Source organism: Centrocercus urophasianus, unplaced genomic scaffold, assembly GCF_019232065.1.
Source record: "Centrocercus urophasianus isolate 14NV4802_14NV808 unplaced genomic scaffold, USGS_Curo_1.0 seq_794, whole genome shotgun sequence".
Taxonomy (NCBI): Eukaryota; Metazoa; Chordata; class Aves; order Galliformes; family Phasianidae; genus Centrocercus; species Centrocercus urophasianus.
Window position 1 is genome coordinate 6,855 of NW_024885415.1, and position 25,796 is coordinate 32,650.

General features: G+C 47.0%; 1 protein-coding gene and 1 long non-coding RNA gene across 3 annotated transcripts in view; both read right to left on the reverse strand.

The window, feature by feature from the left end:
* LOC122171061 overlaps positions 1 to 351 on the reverse strand; it is a 6,158-nt gene extending 5,807 nt beyond the window's left edge. For both annotated transcript variants that reach the window (XR_006171905.1, XR_006171904.1), the window contains exon 1: positions 15 to 351. This is a non-coding gene — a long non-coding RNA (uncharacterized LOC122171061). The remainder of the gene's footprint in view (positions 1 to 14) is intronic.
* Positions 352 to 398: 47 nt separating this feature from the next.
* Positions 399 to 24,174, reverse strand: LOC122171060 (protein argonaute-3). Its single transcript, XM_042838389.1, has 19 exons — positions 24,098 to 24,174; positions 18,289 to 18,460; positions 16,778 to 16,898; positions 15,942 to 16,150; positions 14,827 to 14,963; positions 13,486 to 13,620; positions 11,416 to 11,503; positions 11,120 to 11,267; positions 10,722 to 10,841; positions 9,714 to 9,836; positions 9,372 to 9,505; positions 8,754 to 8,938; positions 8,323 to 8,482; positions 7,094 to 7,184; positions 6,256 to 6,450; positions 5,796 to 5,930; positions 5,218 to 5,319; positions 4,327 to 4,526; positions 399 to 3,738 (listed from the first exon to the last, which is right to left on the reverse strand). Exons 1-19 carry the CDS (start codon positions 24,114 to 24,116, stop codon positions 3,630 to 3,632), a joined length of 2,583 nt encoding a protein of 860 aa, XP_042694323.1. The 5' UTR covers positions 24,117 to 24,174; the 3' UTR covers positions 399 to 3,629.
* Positions 24,175 to 25,796: the final 1,622 nt, after the last annotated feature.

Genomic DNA, 25,796 nt, shown 5'->3' on the forward strand with positions numbered 1-25,796 from the left:
CAATGTTAGCACACCTCCTAGCAATGTTAGCACACCTCCTAGCAATGCTCTGTGCAACGCTCTGCTCCCTCTCAGCTCTGCAGCTCCCAGCGCTCGCTGCAGGGCTCGGCACAGCCCACCTTTGGCACAGTACCAGCACTGCAGCTCCCACCAGCAAGTGGCACTTGAGTACAAACGAGGTCTTGGTGAACTGGTACAGTGTCTGCAGGGCGGGAGCCACGCACCCAGCTGGGCAGTGCACGAGGCCAGCGTGTCTGCAAAGGGAGGAGGAGAAGCGCAGCCCTCGGCTCCCAGAGAGAAAGGAGACCTGGAGAGCAGCTCGACATTTTCCCCCCCCCACACAGCATAAAAATGTTGTTATTTTTGTTTTTTTGTTTTTTTTTTCTTTTTTTTTTTTTTTTTTTTTTTTTTTTTTTTTCTTTTTTTTGTCTTTTTTAAAAGGAGAGCAGGTACAAAAATAAAAGAAATCCATATACTCTGAAAATATACCGGAAACTGCCACCACAGATGAGGTACCATTTATCCCGACCCCCCACCCCCAAACTGCAAACATCAAAATATATATGTTTTTAAACAAAGGAAGAATATCTGGCTATTTAATCTCAGTTAAAATGACAGCACCCTTTGTTACACTTGATATTTCACACCATTAATTCTCTTTCAGAAAAAAAAAAAAAACAAACAAAAAAAACCCCAAGATATCTAACTAACCTTGATTCCTTGCTTATCTCCTCATTCCTTAGTGCAGTAATTGTCCATCTCCATTTAAATAAATATAGCAGCTACAGCATCATAAATGTGTGGCCCTCACAACGCCAGTAAGTTGATATTGTAATACAAATAAGTATCGGCACTTTACGTAGATATTTGCAAAACCAAGAAGAGAGATTCAAGCTTCCACGTACTCTTCACATGAAAACCAGGCACAGCAGCTGTCGAGCTGGCATCTAAAGTCACCTTCCCAATGAAGTCTCTTTGTTTTTTGGTGAGAGTTGAAAGCCAAAGGCCTCTCGGCTCCCAGTCACTGAGCGTGGGCAGGGTGAGAAGGGCACAGCATCTCTGCAAGGAGCATCGAAAGACTTTGTAAAAAGGAATTTTCATCTTGACGCCAGAAATCCACGAGAAGGCTTTGTAAAACAGTTTCTTTATAAATCTCTACTCCTCTTTACACGTTAGCTTTCTGTAAAAAGCCTAACCTGAACCTTGCATTAACAGAACTGCCAGCTAGAGCTCTTCCAAGGCAGAGCTAGCAGGCCCCCAACCGAGGGCAACGTTTCAGAGGCTGATCGGAGCCCTCCTTGCTGCAACAACTGCAGCACCACCTCCCTGCAGCTCTGCCTCGGGGCGCTGTGGGCACCTGGAGCAGGGCTGAGCCATCCTGGAGCTCAGCCCAATGGGGGCTCAGGGCAAAGCCCAGCCCCACCGCCCCCCCAGTGCTCCCCAACAGCTGCCCACCTCAGGACTTTTCCAGCGCAATGCTCACGGTGCGAGGTGAATCTTTACGTTCCCTTCCTTGGTGCTGGGAGATGAAGCATGCCTACGCGCCAACCGCCGAGCAGAGCTCTGCGAGACAGCGTTGTGACAGCACTGCACACACTGCAGGACGACACACAGACACACAAATACAGTACTTTGTGTTCTGGCAGAAGAGATGGGGAGAGTCATGCCTGCTGAAGCGAAACGGGCTCAGATTTTAGGCTCAAAACACAGAATATTGGCAAACAGAGCGTTCGGTGAGAACGCCGGGAGATAAAGCTGCTTTAGCGACCCGCTGGTTTTCATGTGGAGAGCAGGTGGGGTTCAGAAGGGCTGGGATAACAGCAATGCCCATAGAAACGATCTGCAGTATATATACTATGAACCAGTGCAAATAAAAAACAGTCAAAAAACGCAGTTCACGAGTTTACAAAGTGCAAAACTTCCCAGACCCCTCGCAGAATAAATGCTCATCTCTGACATCTTAACGTTGGGTTGCCTTTAAAGTGGAATGAAAGAGTCCCGTTTGTTTGCTTCACATTTCAGTGATTTAAAGGTAGAACTATCCCAGCCCTCTTTTTATTTGCAAAGTGAAATGAAGTTACCAATAACTTAATTTTAAAAGGAAAGTCGTTATCAAAGAGGAAAAAAGCCTAAAAACTTTTTAATAACTCCAGACCTTTTATTGATGTCAAATAGGTTTAATTAAGCATGTAAAAACTTAGAGCTCAATAAAAAAATCTGTTTGTTTACTTCAAATATCTCCCACGTCTCAAAGCCAAAAATACGGCCGGTTCCTTTGTTAAACCAAACCACGGCAGCGAGCGCTGAAGCCTGCAGAGTTCCAGAAGCATTTTTGCTACTTTTTGATTTAAAAAAGGAAAATCCGAGATTCCTTCTGACTATAAAACTTTCCTTTCAAAATTAAGGCTTTGACTTTGTCCTTTTAAAATCGGAGGCGTCCATTCTGCCACAGCCAGCGGTACAAACACGGCTGTGGTACAGCTCAATGGACACAGTTTTCTTTTCGAACGCTTATTGCACTAAAAGATAGCAAAAACAAGTTGTCAGTTCTTTAAAAATAAACATGGTTACATTTCTAAAAAATAAAAGTTGATGTTGACCATATGTTCTGTAATAATTAAATTAAAGCATTATTATTACTCTAATAAATATAAAGGAAACAAAGGAAGCTAAACTTCAAAAACACGTACGTATGAAATCACATTAAGGTGTGAGAGGCAGCAAGTAAACTAGCATTTTTCTTTTGTCAAGACGACCTTAGCTCTAAAGTTTCAGTTCTGGTGTTTGCTGCAGCCATCCCATAAAGCTTGGGACGCCCAACCTCACATGAAGCTTCACGATATTTCACTTGCCAGATAGAAAATAATTGAAACTTTTGGACTAGGTAAAACAGCAGCTTTAGTAAAGTCACCAGGGAGCAAGAACAGTTGGGATCACCACTGCCTGCAGTAACACCGCTAGCTTTGTTTGCTTCTAAAAGGGAACTGTTGGAGCTGAGGACTCCAAAGCTGTGAAGAAAGGCAGCAGTTGGCTAAACTATGTTCAAATGATTGGATTAGTGTGCAAAACATCTTCCCTCCCCTCCATTTTTTCTCTGCTTAGTGCTGTACATTCAGATGTACTCAGATAGGGTCGCATTCGAATGCTGATGGCAATACTGAGAGAAAGATTCCTCAACTGGGCGAAACAAGACTTTTTGCACACTTTTCTCTCCCAAAGAATCACTGTGACTGTTCTTATACAGGTTGCTTTTCTCGAATTACACCATCCTTTTTTTTTTAATTATTATTATTTTTTTTTTTTTGCAAAGAGAGTTGTGCTGCCGAGCAACTTGAGGTAAAGGCAGAAGAGGGTTAAACTACGAGAAATTAAACAGAAGGAGGAAAATGATGGCGGTGCTTCCTACAGGAGACCGCGCCACAAAAGCAGTTGGCTGGTTTCATATTGCATAATAGTGCTGTGTTCCTCGGTGAAGTAAACAATCTTCCTTGTGTCAATTTAAGGGTCAGCCTCTCGCCCCTGCACGATGGGAGGCGCACCCCATAAACCAACCCCACTGGAAACATACATTGTATGTGGCTTAATTTGTCAGTTCTTCCTTGCGGCGAGCACGCTCCCCTGTTACTGACTTAAGCGAAGTACATCGTGCGTAAGGTGTCTTGGTGAATCTGTACAGCCTTCGCCAGGGCCTGTGGGTCTCTGCCGTTGCTCTGTCCTGAAACGTGGCTTCCTTCAGCACTGCAAGAAAACGGGAGAAAGTAAGAGGAGAGGAGCTGTGCACTGTGTTAATTGGGATTTAACTCCGCATCCCTTCGCCGCGCAGGAGGGGAAAGTGGCAACATCAACAGAAAGCCTGAAGGCTGCAGAGTAACAGATAAGAACAGCTAACAACAGAAACCCCTTCCCCTCAGCTCTTTGATTTGTCCAGAAAGCCCCCCCTGCAAACATACTGATGGCCTTAATGTTATCAAATTCTGACATCCAAAGCAGAGCCAGAGAAACGTGAGGCACTTCACATCTGTTTCACTGATGAACGCTCTGACTCTAAAGCAAAAAGCCAAACGTGTGTTTGATTCCTTCACACCACGGAGATGTCGGAACAATACTTAATGAAGCTGAACTTCCTTCTTGTAATCCAGGTGTTATTCAGCAGAAAACACCAATCCACCCTCGCCTGCCACAGCCTTGATGTCAGGAATGAGCATCTTAAGCCTAGCTGCCAAGGTTACAAGAATTAACTGCAAAATGAACAGTGAAATGGCTTTATGCCTGACAACGGAGCAGAGACCAACAAGGACACACGTTTAAGGACACATTTTTCTTTACCTGTCATGCTCTTTGTCCACAAGATGGTACCGTGCTCTGAATGCTACCAGGTGAGCATAATAGGCTGGTGCAGGTATAGAAACTGACCGCGTGCAGCGCACGTACGTGTGGCAGAGCTGGTAAGTCAGCAGCTGCAGTTCATCTGCAGTAAAGCAGTTATCATCCCACAAAACGTGATAGTGGGAGGGACGGCTGGTACCCTAAGAAGAAAGGAACATCGGTTCACTTATCTTTCTTTTTTGACTCTCCCTGCAATCAAGTCAGATGTTTAAGTTCAGAAAAGGCCAGACTGTCTAGCCTGAATTCCTAAGTAACAGCAGCCAAAGAAATTTCCGGATTATGTCAGCAATAAATGTATCACAGAGATTAAAAGAGTCTAATATTCATATGATGTTATTTCAATTAGCCTTGCTTGGGAAAAAGAAAACCACATGCCTTCTAAATAACCCTTCACAACTGAAACCTGCTTCCAACATGACTAAACTGATCAACACGCTGGTTTTTACCACCACCAAACATTTCCTAACAGACCACAACAGCCACTGAATGCTGAGCACAGCTCATAGGAACTCTTAGAAGTTCTCCAGCAAACTGCCATGCAGTTTCTTTGGAAGACACTGCTCTGAAATAAATGAGTACTCATCTTCCCCCTGCTTCTCCCCCAGAGGATGTTATACACTGGAGCTGAAACTTACAGCACAACCAAGTTATGGCAATACTTGTATTTTATCCATACCAAACACTTTTTTACACACATAATTTAAAATACACATATATACACACATACAGATAGATCTCTATTTAGCTAAGACTCACTTCTAGCTTGCTATAACAACATGTTTACATCTCTATGTTCTAAATCCACATTTATTTACAAGACAACAATTGTACCTGTATTCCAGCATGACTGCAGAGGTAAAAATCAAACTCATATGGATGTGTAATGTCTGTATCTACAGTTGTTCCAGCTGGGATATTGCCACTTCGTCCAACCTAAACAGAAGTTCTGTTAAAAACTGCAGCTAACAACTTCTACACTTCAATTGCAAGTAACAACACAGGCTCCTACTCAATACACACAGCACTTCAGGGAATGAACTGCCTCAGCTTTGTTTGGAATGTGCCAACACAGCAACCTGGGATGCCTGATGTGGACACTGCATGGCTTTTTACCACTGCAATGCAGAATATTGCACCCAGAATCTCAGAGCTTTGAATCTCAGAAAGCCAGAAGAGCTGCACATATACAGTGCACATGGGTATTGTGACAAAGCCTGATGGTGGTTGTTTTTGTTTTTAATGTATTTAAGGTCACTGATTTTTCAATTTGGTGCCACATTTTGTGCCAATCAATTCAACATATTCCCCAAAAGCAAACAGAATCAGACTGGCAGTGAAGCCCATGCTAACATTTTGTCTAGCAGCACAAGTACTGACACCAAGCTTGTACTGAGCAGGACAATGATTACCCTTTCTGTTCTGTCAGCACAGAACAACCGTGTATGATGTCGTTTCTGCACCACAATATAGGTTATTCCAGGCTGGTAATCCTTCTCCAAACTGATGCAGGCTTCTCTAATTGCTAGCAGTTCATAGTACAAAACCTACAAGCACAAGAGCAGAACAGGTTTTCCTCACATTATATTCTACACAAAACACCTAATTAACAGTTTGCAGTTAACACTAAGTTCAGCTGTGCCACACAATTATTGAGCTCAGGAAGCACTGAGAAATATATTGTTTCCCAAGAGTAAGGGTTGTTCTTCCTGGACAACAAGGAAATGGCAACTTCCCCTACCCAACATGCTTAAGAAACTCTCCTAAAAAGGCTCAATCTTTTGTGGTACGTCAGCACAAAAGCAGCAGCACAGCTTATTCCAACAGGAGGGCAGCAATGCAGTGTTTCAGACAGCTCACAAATGAACCAACCTGTCGGAACTGTCCTTCAGAGACCCCATCCCTATAGAAGATGATACGTGTGGGCTTGAAGCGCGTTGACTTGTAGAACTGGATGAGAAGCTCCCTCACCATGGAGGCCAGGTCTTGGATGATCTCCTGCCTGGGCCGCTGAACTCTCACCGTGGCACAGTAGCGGCTTGGATGAGCATCCATACTACCTACAACCTTTGGGAGAACGTTGCATGATTAAAAGCAGCCAGTTCACATCTACACAAAACACCCTAACATCATCAAGCAGTATTAATTACACCCAGGAGGGGAGTAAACTCTTCAAAAGGGCTGACAACAGCAGGACTAGGGGAAATGGATCCAAGTTGAAGGAGGGAAGATTTAGGTTGGATGTTAGGGGGAAGTTCTTTACAAGGAGAGTGGTTAGGCCCTGGAACGGGCTGCCCAGGGAGGTTGTGGATGCCCCGTCCTTGGACGTGTTCAAGGCCAGGTTGGACGGGGTCCTGGGCAACCTGATCTGAATGTGTGTGTTTGGTGGCCCTGCTGGGCAGGGGGGTTGGAACTACATGATCCTTGAGGTCCCTTCCAACCTGGGTGATTCTGTGATTCCTTTATATTACTTCTGCAAAAGCATTCTATTTAACATGATTGCCTTGATTTAAAAATCAAAATGCTCTGAGCACAAAGTATCAAGTGCTATTTTTCTTTTAAAGACCCTATTTTTGGTAACGCTGGAAAGGTGTAGCAAGAATGAGGGCATAATCCTGAAAGACATCTGACAAACACAGGCCATGAGTTGCATTTGCTGTTCTAACATTTACCCGAGATGAAAGAACAACGTCGATTTCATAGAACTTACAGCAGCTATGGAAGGTTTCTTTCCATCTCCAGCAGGAGGGTGAGTGACATCGGCTCCCAAAAAGATCACTGGCTGCTGGAACACAGAAGGTCTTCAAAAAAAAGAAAAAGAAAAAGTGCTAAGTCACACTTGCAGATGAACAGCTGGTGCTCAAATGGGCCTTTGTTTCTATTTCAGCTGCACGACACAGAGAGACTTTCTTAGCAGGTACTCCAGCCAGACCTGAACAATGAGATCTTTGTGTGCTGAAAGCAAACTTCCACAACGCTAACGGTCACTGCGAAACACTGCCACTGCACTGCAGGCATGACTCTAGGGGAGAGAAGCCAAAGAGCTGCACCTTAACAATGCAGGCAGTCTCTTACAGAAACCATTATTCTACCATTTGATTCCACTGGTGCTGGGAGGCCAGCTAAGCAACACTTCAGTGCTACCTCAGCCCTGCAACAGACGGCTGCGCTCGCAGCAGCACGCACGTTGGTCTGGCTTACAGGAGACAAGGACCAGCACGATCTCCCACTGCTTCAAGATATTCTTCCATGCACTTCTCCTTCAAGCTTAAACTCAAATTCCATTCTTTCAGGAATCCTCAGGGAAGAATTTCTACACCTTTGCACTCCACAAGTTTTTGCCTGGCTTGCTCAGTGTGTATGTTCACTCTTAAAGAACTGATATGCTCCTAATAGCAGTTAGAGACCACCAGAACTTCTTGTCTTCAGGACTGATAGACTCTTCAGAAGAAGGCATGTGAGAAAGAGGGGAGCATGGCTTAGACCCAAACCCCGCTGAGGGCTTCAAAGCACCTGGAACACAAGCACAGAGATTACCTGTGCAAAGAATGAGCTGCTTAGCCTAACAGTGTGAGAGAAGCAGGGTGCTGTCAGTACACTTCTGCCCTTGCTGACAGCACATTGGCACACTAATCAGAACAGATAGTCCTGTGATGTGTGGCAGACTCCTAAACCTGCAGAAAGCTTCTAATTGACACAATATTTCAGCATCTCCAGAACTGCAGCTGTTCAAGTCTTTGATACTGATCAAGCATGGAAATACACAGGAGCCTTAGCTCCCAGGCCAACAACTATTCATGGCCCACACAAGAAGAAATGCAATTCTAGCTCACATCACATACTACCAGAAGGACAATTCAGTGTAAGTTTTGGCTACAGTTAAACACTGGGTGCTAAGTATCAAAGAAAACCCCAATACATCTCCACGCAGATTCTTACCGTTGGTGAGGTACAAGGATGTTATTGATTCCTCCTAATTTAACATTGATCTTCAGGCACAGGTTTGAAAGGGTCTGCGGAGATGTTTTAATGACATTTTTGACTTGAACACACTGCGTGGCCATTCCCAACAGTGTATCTCCCACACGCTTCACCTCCGCTGTGAAACCAAAGTCAGGATACAAACTGAGTCCATTTGGAACTATTGCCACGTTCTGATCTTAGCTTACAGCACAACAGTGGAGACGTACATACTCTGTAAAACAGCTTTCTATTTAGCTGAATGCTCAGACTTGCTTCTAATTGATTTCAACTTCAGACAGCACTGGTTCCCTACGCTTAATGAATGCTCCAGAACAGTTTTCTGACACGCCATGCATACGTTTGAACGATGCTTCACCAAACAGGTGAAGTCCAAGGGATTCCCTTACCGTACACTGGTGTTTTTCCTGGCAGGATGACAATGATGAGCTGAAGCCCTGAATAGGTGTTCTTGAGGTGCCGAAACATGGGCTCCACACTGTCTGCACCCTGGGCATATTTACAGAAACAGGGCTGGCCCTGGATCGGCATCCCTGCGTCCTTGGAGATCTTACGCAGCTGGTCTGTAAAACCCCTACAGATAAGGAGTTTACTGGATTTTTGCATTGGCAATAGCACACAACAACCAAAGCAGAAACAGGTAGGAGAACTCTGTTACTCCTATGAAGAGAAGGATTTCACACATGCTACTTTCAAAGTAGCATTTTTAAAGCACTCGTGTGAAGGCCAGGCAGCTTTGAAACAACACAGGTCAGAATGGAAAACAGCAAATCTGGGGGCTTTTAGGACTGCATTCGTAACACTAAATGAAAGTAAACACAGAGCAGCAATATCACAAGACTCAAATAGTGTTCTGACTGTAGCTTCCAGAAAGGAGGTTGGACTCTTTCCTTAACATCCGAGATGATTAAAGCCAGTTCAAAATCATTAGATCTCTCACATCCATGCTTTCACTAAATGGTTTCATTACAAAAGCAGCCCAAAGCCTGAACTATGACATGCCTTACTTCAGTATTTCTTCTCTGCATTGTCTCTGCGTTGCAAAACAAGCGATAGCCCACATTTTGATCTCAACACCAGTGTGGAATTGCTTCCCTCGCATGTCCCAAACTCCATGGCTTGGGGTCGCCACTGTTCTGTTCTGCAGGAAGAAGAAACACAGCAAGATCCACGTGAGTGAGAGCAAGGAGCTGCGCTATTTCCTGCTTCAGAACACGAGAAAACAAAGCCTGCCATCTAAACTCCGCTCCCCGTTCTGCACAAGGCAACTGAAGGGCTTGAAACAGCCGACGCACGTTGGGAATGGCGCGTCAGCCATCGGCACAGAGGCAAAAAGGTGCAGAGCTCACCCGTCCCCCGTACTGCAGCATCGGCGCGGGCAGCACGCGCCCCGTCACGTGGGCCATCTCGTCCCGCACCTTGAACTGGAACTCTTGAACAAACGGATCCGCGTCGTAATTGGCGCTTCTCACCTACAAGAGTTGCCCCGTGTTACACAAACGTCACTCGTGCAACAAATCGGCGCCGCTCCGTTCTAAAAGGAACGCGGCAGAAACGTCCCACGATCCCCCTTCTCATTGGAAAGGGCTCCGATTCAACCACTGATTGCTCAACTGCCATGAGACACTGGATGAGATTCTGTGTTCCCTTAGTTACTCTGGGGGCTCACTCTCTCATCCAAGAGCATTTCGTTCGCTTGCTGAACAGATCAAAAAGCGTTTTCCTTAGGAAATAAGAACACTTCAACTCCTTCAATTACTACACATTCTTGTCTTCTGTATTTTCCTGAAGTCTTATTTTAATTGAAAAATGTTGGTTCACTTGTCAGCTCCAAATCAGACCGTTTCAAATCTGTTTATCAGAATATTCAACCAAAAATACTTAAGTCTTACATTCCGAATCAGAGAAAACTGCTGGGATGGGTGAATTCAGCAGCAGATACATAAGAGATGAAGACAGTGGAGTCACGGAGTGACAACATTTAACGTGTGCTGAGGAAAGCAGTCCAACAGTTGAAAAACAAGACTGAGGCTCAGGAGACCTAGATTCACTTTTCTGATACAGATCCCTCGGGTGATACTGAGCAAATTTCAAAATAGCAATAATTCATAATGCCAGAACGATAAGAGGAAGGAATGAAAGAGTTACGCTGGACTGAAGAATTTAAGAATGTCTTACAACAAAATGGTTTGTCAGTGTGTGACCAGAAGCCCCTGACCCAGGAAACCCTCAACCCCACAAATGAAGACACTGCTTGCCAGTAAGGCAGTCAGCTATGGCCTGTAGAAGAGTTGCCAGGCTGGGGTTCAGGACCATTGCTGAACAGCACCAAGCCAAACAGAAATTGAAGAACTCACCAATCTGCTGATTTCCTCCTGCCTGTCTGGAGCAGACCTTGCTGTGGCCTTTATCATAGTTGATGTCTGATTGTCCGTTAGCTTCTTGATACACCGCTGGCCAGCCACAATGTTACATACCTTGAGGAAACATCAGCAGCATTAATACACAGAGCATTTAGAACCAGAGAATTCATTAGAGAATTCTACAAACCTCTAAAGTGTTTAAGCAACTGCACGCTTCCCCTCAGTTCCCAGCATTCAAGCACTTTAAGAATGCAGTCATTAGTGAAATAAGACAAAGGGCACGTAAAGAATCTGTAAATATGCAACACAGCTGCACTGCAAAGTGCATTACTAAGTTTGCAAAAAGACACTGCCTGAAATAATGAGCTGACTCATCAGAATAAGTTCCTTACTTCTAAAGGCAGGTAGGTGTGTTTCTGTTCCTGTCCCACTTGCAGGCAAGGCAGATGAGGATACTTCAGCTGGAGGTTGTATTTCTCTCTGAAGTACTGTGCTACTGTTCTCTCCACAGTCTGGCCATTTTCTAACTGTAAAGGAAAGCTGGAGAGAGACACGTTTTCATCAATCAAAATTATGAAAAGCTTAGCTGGCAATTATTAGCACTCCCAGAATGAATAAAATCAGATCCCATTAGATATTCAGTGCTAAGCTTCTGCACATCTTACACCCTGACAAAAAAGCATCTTACGTTTGATGACTTGCAGGCCTCCTGGTCACATTACAAACACGGTATTTCCGTCTCATCGTTCCACAATGAGTCACTTCTACCTTCAGACCTGCACAGAAGCACCAAAAAACCCGATGTCACAGCCACAAAACAACTCACACAGGAGACACAGGGTTTCTTATGAAGGAGTGCATTCTAACCCAACAGGTTCAGAGCTCAAATAGCGAAATACGAGGCATCATTCTCCACATCTTTTCTTAAATTACAAGTGGACTTCTGACTAATCAGGTATTTTCCTCCAAAACACATCATAATGCACAGCATTGAGCGTTCGATGTCACCTGTATTCCTCAAGGCAGTTTCATTTAACAGGAACATGACCAATTTCTGGTAGATACAGGGCTGTTTTTACCACGGTTTTTTTGTTCTCATTCTCAGTGCTGTGTTCCCCTTAAAAACTGCACTTACAGTAATTGAAAGGGCAAAAGCAGATTCCTTTTCCTTGTTCCTTTTTCTTAGCCTTGTAGCCATACTCTGTCTGTAACTTCCTTTACTTTCACTGGCACTCCAGGCATTGCTCTCTATGCATAATCAATGCCAACAGCAACCCCAGCAGCTCATCTCAGCAGAAAAGGCAGTTGGAAACAGCACTGCCACCCAAATGACTTCACCTACCCTCCACCAGTAGAGGCTTTGGAGACAGCTGGGTGATGGGTCCTGTCCAGGTTTGTGTGGACTGTGGGCCACGCCATGAATAAACCCATCAAGGCAGGTCCCCAAGTCCCAGGGAGCAGATGTCACCCTTAGCTTACCTGGTGCACAGATATCCCAAAGAAGCATTAAGTGTGCTTCACTGATTCCCAACAACATTAACACCAGCATCACTCAGAGGAAGGCATCAGCAGAAAACTACAACTAAGCTAACACAGCATTAAAGAAAACACAGAAAAGGAGCCATGAAGCACTGTGGTCAAGTAGAAAAGGGCTGTGAAAGTGTATCTGGAACCCATCAAGTGCTCTGTCATCAATCTGCCGTGACACTACAGAAGGAACCATCCTCCCACCGAGCTGCACACACAGGCTGCAAATTCTGTAAGGCAGGGTTTGTTTCACTATATATGATCACATCTTGGCTGGAGTTCCCAGACAGTACATCAATAAGAGCAAATATGGACAGTGAAGGTAACCTCTTCGTATTCTCTGACTGCGGTAGCAAAGTGTCTCAGGCATCCAAGATTAAGAAGAGACAGCGTCTCCTTCTCCAGCTGTTGGCCTCCCAGAATGAACAAAGATGGGTGTAAGGAGATGTGTTTGGACTACCACATCTGTCCTAGAAGGTACGTTTCCCCTGCCCAGCTAACAGCTATTCCATAAGCATACTGCTTTGTAAATATAGCTGAGATCTATTTGTCTGCTGGCCAGTATTTCAGCAGAGTCCAAGCTTTCATCAGTAACACAAGTGCTCCAGAGCAGAGCTCTGAAGAGCTGAACTCCTTCAAAGCACCTCTCTCTGCAAATCACACAGGAATGAAAGGATATGGGAAAATGCAAAGCAAAGGAGCATATATGGAGTGAAACTACACTAAACAGTAGCTTATGCAATTCCTTTGGAATGGAATTTGGCCTTCAGCTGCAAGTTATCAAGCAGTACTTGTTTTTCCATACAGCAAACAGTTATTAGAAGTCACTGCAAATAGCATACTTTCAAAGAATCAATTAAGTCAGCTTCAAAATCAATGTTTGTTTTGCCTCAGCATTTACACAGCAGGAGACCTGCAGCACAACACCACCACAACCTCAGTGACCCCTGCTTCTAAAAGGTTAGCAGCCAGCAAGGCAAAGCTGCCTCCTGCCAACCAGGCAATGAATGCTCCCCTTTCCTCTCTTCAAGCCATGGGAACATCTCTCATTTTGCACCTTTCCTTTCTGCAGAACCACACTGCCTCATTCAGGACTAGAATTACTAATGTGATGCACTGCAGTTCTCCTGGCAGGTGCAGGTCTCTTTTGATGTGTGATGACCAGGGGCATTTCCAGTTAAACCGAGTCCCTAGGATGACCCTGCAGGGCAGCACAGACATTTCTACTCACCCTTTATCTCTTTGGTGAATTTTACCCGATGAGAATCAGTCAGAGGTCTTGGTTGTTCATCAATGTTGTGAATGTCAAGAACTTCACACATAAACTGAATCACAGGTTGTGCTTTGTAGAAGGCAGTGGCAGAAACTAAAAAGAACGAAATACCAAGAAAACCAAAGTCAGAACGCCCTGAAACAGCAGATAAATGCATGTTTTTTCAGATTCCAAGTAACCCTCGAGAAAATGCTGAGCAGCACTCATTCCTCAGAACAGATTGAGGAGCCTTCCTTCCAACAACCACAGTGACACATCTGTCTCCAGCTTCGTCATCGCACAGCTGCTTTGCATTTCTGAGTTTTGGAAAGGTTTTTCTCCAAATAACATTAATTTCTAGAGAGCTGTCATGTCCTGAAGAGACTCTGAGCTACAAGCACAGCCAGCACCCATATCTCTGCTGACGACTTTTCAATGTGTAAAGCTGAGACTATTCAAGATGCAATATGATGTTGTCAATGATACGATCTGCCCAGGGACTGAAACAGCATTTGTTAGCCACATGAGCACTATTTTAACTACACACAAATTAAGTTAGCATAATAATTAGTGCAACCTTTGGTTTACCAGCATCTCTTACCATCCTGCACACCAGCAACCAAATCACATGAGGAGACAATAATGTTTTTAAACGAAACAGCTGACTTGTTCCATGGAAGTAAGATCACAATCTGCTTAGAGAAGTTATAAGCAAGTGATGAAATAACTTCTAGTAAGGAATGTGGCACGAGCTACAGCCCAACACAGCAGATATAATCCATACTTTTAAAACCTTAAATAGCAGCAACACGGGACAGCTGACAAGCGCTGCGCTGAGCTCCCAGATCTCCTGCACCAAAACCACCACATCCCTGTGTTAAGGCAACACAACATTCTTCAGACATGCGTCACCCCAGCAGCCTGCCAGCCCTTCATGACACAGCCCAGCCAACGCCTCCGGATGCTGATCAGTGAATGAACACACACAGCTCACACCCAGAGACCAGCAGCGTGCGGCTGCGCTCCCACAGCAACGCAAGCGATGGAGAAACACTCTGTAAAGAACCTTGCATGAGCTTCAGCAGCAACAAAAGCACGTGGCGGGGTACAAACCATCTTCAGAACCTCAAACCACAACGTGAGGTCATCAAGCCGTAATGAAGTCAAAGCTCTGGGCTGTCTCACTCATAGAAAGGACTGAGAAAACCATCCAAGAATAACTGCTGTGCTTTTTAATGCTGAGACTGATGGAATTCCAAGATGACTCGTATTCCTGGAGAGAAGCTTTACCTCCACTCTTAGCTCCCAATCTCAACTCACCATCAATGTTGAGCATCATCTTCCACATGGCAGGCCGCACAGACTGATGGAACCCAAACCAGACCTCCCTGCCACCCCCCAGGGGGTGATCGTAGCCTTCTGGAGCTGAGAAGAAGGAGCGGCCCACAGGGGTGTACCTGGGCAAAAGATGAGCACAGCTTAACGCGCCGCTTCCCAAACACAGGATAAAAATCTCCATCGTAAGACTGTAACAAAATATTACGATGTTTGCAATTTTGTGCACGAGGAACCGCTGTCAAATTTAAACGGCGCTCTCAATGCACTGCAGTGTTTTTAAATGTAGACAAAACATTTACTTCTTTTTGCAAGCAGCAAATTAACTTCTGCTTTCCAATTTCCAACTTCAGTACAGTATCATTTCCATTACAGCAGCACACTGGGCTGATCCTTGCACTCATTTTGCATATTTTACACGCAAACTTCTCTCAGTGTATATTGCATTAAAATGTGGTGGTAACAAAGAAATACAGAAACTAATGCTTTCCAGGCTGCTGTTACATGTCTCCAGCCTTTAGCTCAGGATCTAGGGTAGCTGGAGAACATTCCCAGTTACACCCAATGAAAACCACCCGTGCAAATCCACCATGCTGGCTACAGCCAGCAACCAAAAAGGAACCCCAACTGCCCAAATACAGCAAAACTGATATAGCCTCCCCTAATGTTTCAGAAGTAACAGGCATGGTTAGGACAGCTACCTACTCTCAATGATGTGTTGAGATCACAAGAAGCATGCACCATTGATGGGTATATCAATGAATTAAAAAGACTCATGCTTTCAGACAGTCACCAAGTGAGTGGGATTTGGCTCAACTGGAACAGAAAACATGGGAGCAGTGCTAAGCATACTGTAAGCTCTCCATACTTCAGCACAGACCTAATACAAGCATCCCCCGCTTCTTGATCTTTCCAAACAAGTGCATCACCTGCTCTGCAGCTTAAATATCTACAGAAATACACAAACATCATCAGCTTCTATCTCCCCAGCTCAGCTCATCAGCTGTGTGAGGGAATGACCATTCTTTCTTTTCAGGATGAAGGTGTCCCAGTGGGGATCCTTCAGCTAAAGACAGACCGCAGGAAGACAGTGAACCTACTTCATGGAGGGCAGGTGTCGTAGCACCACATCGACAGCATGAACAGGGTTAGTGCTGATAGGTTTGTCTAGTTCCAGAGGCTCAGGCAAGGTTCTTCCTGTCAAAACTTCATGCAGCAAGTGCCAGCTCACCCGAGAAACAAACTTTATTGACACTTTGAAGGGACGATCTTTTCCACCTTCTCCTGGTAATGTCACATCCAAATCCACCTGGGTGGGCAAAAAAAAAATAGCAGCAGCTGAATTCGTGAGTTTGCTAGCCTGCCCTCTCTATGTAGCACCCAAAACAAGAGGCACTGCTGGAAGAGAACCATTTTCTTTGCATTTATTGAGCTGGAAAGCTGGGAAAGAAGTCTACATAACCTGAAAGGTGCCTCAGCTTTTGAGATCAGCCTAAGAGAAGGGATCAAGACACTTGCTTTCTAAACAGTGGTTTCAAACGCATGGCTCACTTCGTCATCGTGGCTATTAATCACAGTGAAATGCTTCCCTGTGCTGCAGGAGGGCACAAAACATGTTCTTCAAGTCCCTGGCTTTCTGGAGGTGGCTTCCAAAGGTCTGAATGTGCTTAGACCTCTCCACACTTCTACAAGACCACAACACTTATGGAAAAAAGCACTTAGTAACAACTTTTCAATACAGTATTTAGAAAATATAGTTTCAAGAAAGCTTTTGGGTGTAACTTAGAAAAGTAAATGGAAGAAGTTGGAAGAAACGAGTCTCAATAGCTCAAAACTCCCCTCCAATCTGTTAAACGTCTCTCAAAAGTTAAGCTGGGCTTTCTTTGCTTTTCCAAAAAGCTGTAATAAGTACCATCTGTTTCTCCACTTATCTTACCCCAGTAGTGGCCACGGGAAGTGGGTTGGCTGTATAAAGGCTTCTTTTCCCATCATAAACTGGTCGACGGTCCCCAAATATTGTCACTTTAAAATGCTGCACCATCGAGTCCACCACCTCCCTGGAAAAAAAGTTGGTATTGACACTGAAAACGTCTGCAGGGAAGTTTCATACTGGAACATGCTGGTATTCCAAGAAGGTCCTTCTCACATCACAGCTTTGCTAACAGATCTACGCTAAAGAATAAAGCCTTGACCAACTCAATGCTTCAGAACCAGAAAATGCTGCTGGTGAAATAGCTTCAGGGAGTACCAGAAATGACTGAGGGCTCTCTCTCACCTTTACTATACAAAGCAAAGATGCACTAATCTGGGAGGAAAGACACAATTAGGAAAACCCAGTACAAGGCCACAGTTGGAAGCAACGCCAGGCCGTGGCAGCGGCAGAAGTTAACTGCACTGCATACCTAATAATATCAACCTGCTCTCCAACTAACAAGTCTTGGATTCTGTTTACATTTTATAAGAACAAAACAAAACAATCTGTCCCAAGTCTTTGCTCTGTCATTAATTATTTAATATTTCACAATAAAACCAAGCAAAAAACGATCAGATTTGTGCACGGTTCAATTCAGCCAGTTTTCTTCTCCGTGTGTTGACAGCAATAAAGAAAGCAGTAACCTACAGCAAATAGATGGAAGCACTGAATTTACACTTGAGATGAAAGCGTTTTGTTTCCTTTTTCATATGAAAAAAGCCTTCTGGATACAAGCAGCACACGCATCCCCTGCAAAGGGACTTTTGCAGTACCTCTGAAATACGCCTTCAGGTTTTGAATTCCTTGGACATTCTTTGTGTTTCGGTGGCACTGCAGACTCTCTTCATGCACTGCAATTCCCTCATTCTACAGAAATTACACATTTTCCTTCTGAAGCATAACTAGCACTCTCACAAAGCAGAAGCTTACTCATATGCCATTTCCTGACCAGGCAACATTACCCTAAAACACTTCATCACAACAATAAACACCAGCTTCCTCTTCAGCAGGGCTCATGGCAGCTCTTGCACCTCGCAGGTGGAGCTCGGAGAAGGTCAAACTCTCTGCTTTGCGCTTCTCCATCACAGAAGTGTTAAAACTCAAGTTTTTCCATTGGCAACAAGCACAGCACCGCACTGAGCTGCTTTAAAAGAATCACTGGGTGCTCAGCTATCCTCCAGAACAAGCACAGCCAGCTAATGGAAACACTTTAAGAGCCAGCATTTCTACCAGGAAAAGTCCCTGCCTCCAGCTATGCTGTATTTCTGATGCCCTGAAGAACAGAGGTGCTGCAGAAGCAGTCACAAAGCTGTGCCCACATTACAGCACCTGGTCACAACCGAACCGACCAGAACCTGGAGCAGCCTCTGTACCCATCTCAGGTTCTAAGCTACACAGGGACTGGACTTGCTCCAGCTCGCCTCCCTGCTTAAAAACATCAGCAACGAGAGAATTTAGAAACGTCACTTTCTTACCTGTTCACCCTCCGAGGACACTTATCTGGTTTGATATCCACCTCATAGAGGTAGACGTCAATCTTTGGGATTTCAACTTGGAAGCAGTTGGCCAGCAGTTTAATGGGCTTGCCCATGGTGCCATAGCCAGGCCGCCTGGGCACCATGAGCAGGGGCTGAGCCCCGACGGGTCCTGTCAGAGAGCAAAGCAACACGTTAGAAGACGAGCACAGCAAACAACCTGCACTGCAAAGCTACCAGCTTCTCTCTCAGTAGTTTGAAAGGCTCCTCACAGTTGCAGGCACGCTTGCTGGCCTCCCATTAAGACTCACTAATCCACTTTCTCATTCTTAATCAAGTCCCCGAGAGGTCAGGCAGGCACCTGTGTTCAATGCGACACATCACCGGTGAGAAGCATCCTGTGTGTTGAGATGAGGGCCCTCAGCTCGAGGTCCTGCTTACTCGTGCCTTCCAAAACCAAACAGTGGTAAAACATGGGCCACACTTGAGCATTTCTGCTGGCCGTGTCATTTAAAAGCACCTCTTGCTGTTGCAGCAATAAGAACAACGTGCTCTGCAGCCCGACCTGCTTTGAGTTTTTACCAATTACTCATCACACAAATGTCACAGCGTTTGATTCAATTAGTTTAAAGTTCTCCCCTCCACTCCCACTCAGTGACGCAGACAGCAATTCCTGCCCACTCTTTTCATAGAAGAGTTGAAATGTCAAGTGCCGGTGCAAAAACGTCTCATCTGTCTTTTGATTAATCTCCCCCATTCCTGGAACAGGCTGTATGATTTTGAGGCAGGCTGCGTGCTGACCATAGGTGAACACCAGAGCGAAGTTCCACGGTAACATTTGCCTTTCTCTACCCAGAAACCTACCAAAAAAATTCTGCGTGGGTTGGCTTCAAGCCATAAAACAGAACAAAAACATCAAACAAGAGGCATCATTAAGAACACCCTCACAGCCAATGCTTATGCAAAACGAGTTCCAAGCATCTGTTCTCCTCACTTTTTCTTCATTTTAATACTATGAAATGAGTACAAGCAGCCCTACGTTTTACTCCAGACATATTTTCAGAATATAAGCATATGTGAAAAGTTACTACCAAACATTTGAGTGACATAAGTGACTCAATAGCTTGTTTTAATATTAAAAGAACACGCGTGGCATGGCTCATCTACAGTTTCTATCTACAAGAAATGTGAATAAAACTGCTGAAATAAAGGTAATTAAAAGGATTAAAAGGGGCTGATTGCTAGAATCAGGGCTGCCCAGTCCCCCATCACACCTCACATACAAGCTGTGTCACTGTAGCTACAGGAACAGAGCTGGGCTGAAGGCAGCACTGAAGCTGCAAGCGCTGGGCAGGGGGTGCAGCACCGCTGGGTGAGCGCTGCTCCAAGTTCAGCTCCTCAGCAGAGCACAGAAGCACTGGATGAGACAAAAGCCTGCACAGCTTTATCCCCAGCACTGCTGTCCCATCACCTGCACTAACAAAATCCCAGCGAGAGCAAAAGCACAGAGGTGGCACTGGATGCCACACATGGGGCACGTTCCAGGCCCAGGGAAGCAGCGCTGTGCCCACAGAGCACCGCGGGGAGCAGAGAACTGCAGATGAAGGCGTTGGGATCGGAGCCATTGGAGCTGCTCCAACCAAGGAACGAGAAGCACAAGACTACGTGCTGTTCAGGAACAGTTTTTAGACGTTCTGCTGATTTGTGCAGGATCCCTCGGGCAAGTTCACAAGGAATACAAGCAAGCTGCAGCTCTGTTCCGCCCCAGCCCAGCACTGAGTCGGCCGTGGGCACAGCACAGCTCCCGAATGGCTCCAGTGACTCACAGAGCCTTGGATCCACGTCAGGTACTGCCAGTGACCAAAGCCAAAGCACTGAGTGCAGGACTGCTCTACGCAGCATTGAGTGCAACTGACAGCTGCTCTTCCGTGTAATTCGGCCATAGGAAGGCGAAGCACAGGAAATCTGTCACAGTGCTGTGCAGCACAGGACCATGGCAGGTTTGGGACCAACCTGCGTGTGACAAACCGGTGCTACTCTGCCTTTACAGCATCAATACAAACACATCTCAAAAACGCAAGAAAAAGCAGTCACCAATTATTACTGATCACAGCAGCTGCTGAAACCAGAGCGTGTGAGCATCCTCCAGAACAAGGGAAGATCCTCCCGCAGTACGGAACGCAGCTTCCACAGAGCTCACAGGGAAGGAAAGGAACCGATGCTGTTAGAGGGCTGAGGGGGGAAACCAACGCATCAAGAAGTCAAGTAAGTGCTGAAAAGGTAACTGTTATTTGTGGAACATCCTGAAGAAAACAATCTGACACTTGCAGATACACAAGAAATACGGTTTCTGGTTGGGATGTGACGTTAATTTCCAGCGGGCTCAGCCGGTACCTGCAGCATGGACCTCCCCACAATATGGAAAAAGGCAGAACTTTGGAGCCAGATCCCCCTTGTGAAGCTTCCACGGCAGCCACACCATGTGCCAGAAGGATGGGGAAGACACCAGCAGCTCTGCTGGGATCCGAGCCCCAGCCCTGCTCCTGCACGCCGACAGCCCTGCCGAGGGCTGTGCACACTGGGCTCACATCCACTGAGCGACCCCACGGCTCAGCACAGCACGCACAGGACCTGCAAGCACTTGCAGCAAACCATGCTAAGAAAGACTGAAGCTTCAGGCACGCAAGGCAGTTTTACAGCAAGAAGAAATACTGCTTTCTAGCAAGATGCTAACAGAAGATAAGGGTTTCCTTACACGATCCTTCTGCAGGGAAGGGAAGCCAGTACCAGGCTTCCTGCAAGAGATCAACCGTTTTCCCTCTGTGGGCTTCAGCATTACAGAAGTTCAAAATACGATCAGTTAGTAGCTTTATTTTTGTGTATGAAACAGTTCCAGACCTCTCAACGAAGGGCGGCTGAACAGTTTGGAGGCTGTGATGGAGGACATGACAGGGATGGGCTCAGAACAGAGACCCGGCAGCATCCAGCAGGCAGAGGAGGGGAAGGATCCCCTTTCAGAGGGCCCCTTTCTGCTTGGGCTCAGAGGCCCAGCCTGCAGAGCTCAGAGAAAATCCTACCACCAGCAAGACATGAGTTAACTCTAGATTGAAAAAACAGGGTGAGGAGATCCTGGTTAAGCATCGGTTTCCACAATCGCACTCCTTCCCTATGCCAGAAATCAAAATTGCCTTATTTCTGTAGCAGCAACCTCTCTGGGTGGCATTACATTATTTATGAGTAATGCAATCCACGTTTTCTCAACATCCCTACTTGCAATTTAGGCTTTACTTTAAAAAACAAATAGTTGCAGACCGTGAGTCCTGTTAGAACTCATCGCGCCATCCATCCGCCGCTGCTCAGCTTTCAAGTTTCAGATGCAAGCAGTTGCCATTTCCCCAAGAGCTGCCTGAGAGCAGAACAGCAAGATCCCAGACACACGGCGTAGGACTAAATTTAGAGCTACACTACCAGAAAATAAAAATAATTCCTTACAGTTACTGAGCAACACTTCTTTAGACATAACGCTGAAATCTGCTCTACGCCCTCCGCGAGTTTCGCGTGTGAGGAAAATTAAAAGGAGCAAAAAATTAATGGTCGATTTTCTTGTTTTCACAACACTGCAGCACAAAGAAGTGAGAAACAACGCCTGATGAACGTTGAGGACCAAATCAATTGGTATCCAGCTCCAAGCTTAGTTAAAGGTAAATGCTTCCACAGCATTCCAGGTATGAAACCCATCCCAATGCAAGAGAAAAATGGATTAGTGAGATCTTGCTGACCCCCTGCTGTCTGTCCTCACTGCAGCTTCCAGCCTTGGGACCATTGCAGAGCTCTCAGCCCATCCCAGATGCCCCAAAGCATCAGCCAGATGCTGCCTCTCAGTTTTTTGCTGCAGGACTCACTGGAGCTGCACACAGTGGGGCACTGCTGTTCGACTGCTGTCATTTAAATGCAGACCGGATGCGTTGAAAAGCCTCATGTTCCTGCCATTCCTTCAAAATTAGCTTGGGAATTAGCTCAAGCTATATCCTACCTGACAATTAAACCACTATGGAAGTAAAGCAAAGGGGAAGAAACCATTTGCAAAGTTCATACTCTGATTCCAACAGCTTCCACTGCAATTCCACTGAGGCAAAGTTCCATTGTAACTCACATCACACGCATTCCTGACTGGAGTAACTGTTGAAGGCACTTATGATTCATTCCCCCTTTCTTCTCAACCCCACCCACAAAAATACAACTTCTAATGGTCCTCCCAAGCCACCAGCCTCAACACAGCAAGGCAAACGCTCTGCATTCTGTCTGCCCTAAGCTCCTACAGAAAACAGCCCACAAAGATTAAGCAACGATGCCTGTTGTGCTTCATTAAAAACACCAAAACAGAGTCAAGAGAGCAACACAACACCTTAACACTAAAAGCTCTGGGCTTGGAAGGGACAATTTACAAGCATGTGGACACACAGCACTCTGACTTGGTCACAGCACAGAGCACCAACTCACAGCAGCAGAGCTTTTACAGAGCCCTGCAGAAGCCCTCCTCACACCTCCAGCAGAAGCGTGATGCCAGGCACCAGATTCACACTGCAGCTGGGAGCTGCCTTCACTGTGCTTCACTGATCCATCTTCTCCACTTCCTCTTCTGTGACTTTCCTTCACAGGAAGGGCTGTGCATCTGAATGTCCTTCCTCTGACACAAGGCAACTTCAGCCCTCATCTCACTGCCCAGCATGGTTTGTGCCCAGCACTGCTGATGGCAGAGTTCCCAGGCGCTCAGGGCATTAAGCAAGCACGGAACCTCCTCATTACAGAGGACACGCAGGGAGGAACACTCAACCCCAGAACCAGCACTGAACCACTTCAACACACCCTGGTAAAAACCATCACATTACAACCTAACCAAAGGGAAAATCATTCCAAAGAGAAAACCAACTCATTCCTGTGCTATTCTTGCAAATCTGAGCCCTGTTACAAAGCAGCTCGATTCACGCCGGGTTATCTCTGCAGTTTATTTAACACACACAGATTGTTCGCATACCACCCAAATTCCGTGGGATTGCTAAAATCCAGCACTTTCCTAAAATGGTTTCAAATCCATCACTTAAGCTCATTAAGCGAGGACACGGGCAGCAAGCTTTTCCAGCCAAATCCACCACGAAGTTCAGCCTCTGTACAAACACCAAAGGCACCCATGTGCAAAGAGCTGGGACTGCCCTGCTTGGCACCTCCAGCTCCCGCCTCATCCCCACAGCACCTGAACGGCAGCCCTTCCAACACACCCAAATCCCTTCTTTAGATCTCAAACCACATTTTAAACAGGCGGCGCACAAATAGCGAGCCCGCGCTTCCCAAACCACGAAAGCCCAACCGAAGGGCATCGCATCGAACCGCCCCGAGACGCCTGCAATTGCTCCTAGGCCCAGCAGCCACGGACACAGCCGTACGTTCAGCCACCGGGAGACGCCGACATCGCGAGCGGCGATGCGTTGTGCGCTGAAAGCCGCGGCTGTGCGGCCGATGCCCCGCGGCACCCCGCGCTGCCGGGTTACGCAAGGCGGCTGCGCGCCGCGCCGGCCCGCGGCGTTACGAAACGCCGGGATTCGTCCTGCGGGTGTTCCCAGCTCCAGAGCGCGGGCGGCAAAGAGGAAGGCCATCCCGCTCCCCCGGGAGTGCCGCTCCGCCGCGCCGGGCCCTCGGGACGTGAAACCACGCGGCGGGGGCACGCAGCACCGCCAGCCGCCGCGGCCGGGCGGCGGTACCCGCTTCTCCCCTCCCGACTCGGGGCCGCTCGGAGCCCCGCTAGGCCGCTCACCTGCGCTGCTGATTTCCATTCATGGAGCTGGGCGCAGCCGCTCGGGGCTGCGGGCTCCGCCGCTGAGCTGAGCTGGGCCGGGCCCGGGCCCCGGTCGGGCTGCCCTGGGAGGCGGCGGCGGCTCCCCGCTCCCTTCAGGCCGCAGCTCGGCGCCTCTTCTCGGCCGCTCCCGTCCCCTCAGGCGGCGGCGGCAGCAGCGGCGGCGGCGCCCCCCCGGGCGGAAGTTGCGTGGCCGCCCCGCAGCCCCGACTCACGCTGCCGCCCGCCCGCCGAACCACCAGCCGCCGGAAGTCCCACCCCCGCACGCCGAACCGTTCGCCCTTCCGGGGAGGGGCGGTGCTTCCGCGGAGGGCGGGAAGAGGCGGGACCGGAAGTGCGTGAGAGGCGGCGCGGGGAGTGCGCGAGGCTGGGTGGTTGCCGGGCAACTGCACTGTGGGCGGGAAAGGTGGCGGGAGCGCCTCCGTGAGGGGAAGCGCGGGGCCGGGCTGAGTGCTGCGCCGCTGCAGCCGGGAGCTGTTCCAGTTCGACGCCGTGTCTGCACTGCAGCGTACCAGACGTGCCCCGTGGCAGCCGTTCAAGGGTTACGATGACTTTTTGGATTCCTTAGCCGCCGTCCCAATGAATTATGCTGCGGGTTTTTTTAGTCGTCACCAAAAGAACAGCAACGAGCGGAGCCTTGGCCCTGGTTCAGCTCAACAGCGAGCAGTTCCCATGTAGGGCCGCAGCACAGAGCCCTGCTCCCTCAGCACACAGAGGCCTGAAGCCTCACCCCCTGTCCTCTGCTGCCCTCAGAACCCAGGGCTGCCCTCCAGCTCGTGTGTGTTTGTTGCATTTGCAGGGCTGTGAGAGCATGGCTGGAGTGTGGGAGAAGAATAAAGGCTGACCGGACAGATCTGCGTACATTCAGAGCATAGGGCTGCCCTGCTCTGCATCTGGCAGTGATTGTAGCCGTGGTCAGTACCAGTCCGCTATTGGAGGAGATACTGTAAGGGTTCTAAAAGCGTGAACGCTTAAAACAAACCACTAGAATGTTTCCTTCTTTCAGGATTTAAATGGGGAAATGCGATCACCACGATGCAGCCATAGGGCTGAGGGCGAACTCTCCATCTGGACACTTCCTGCAGTCCGGGCTGCTGTAATTGGAGCCCAGCACCAGAGCTCAGATGCCAACCCAACACCTGACACCACGGGCTGACAGAGATCTGCTTTCCAGACCTCGACCCAGCGGCACAAAGCACCATTTTCTGTTACATCTCGCTCGGAAACAACTCCCCTGAAACTGCTGAAAAAGATTTCTGCTATGGAGTAGGGCTCTTTTTATTTGTTTGTTACAATGTTAAAAGCAGGAGAAGATGAACAGAATTCGTAAAGATGCTCAGTTCTGTGTAGTACGTCCACATCAATTAGCTAACAAGTACCTGCATGCCATTGGCAAACGCTTCCCTAAAATTGCTTCGCATTATTCAAAAACCCAGAGTTACAGCTCAACTGCTAAATAATTCAGTGCCTCAAGGAATGTGGATACATGTTTGTAAGGTAAAGCACAAACAGATCCACAGAACTCAGAGGATGGCACACAACCTCCCCTTCTGTACCCATGACACACACCTAAGTTATTGGCATGGGTTTGCAGAGGACTGTGAAGTTTGCAGATAATTCTAAAGCTGAGAAACGTAGAGAAATCCAGAGGATAAAGTTT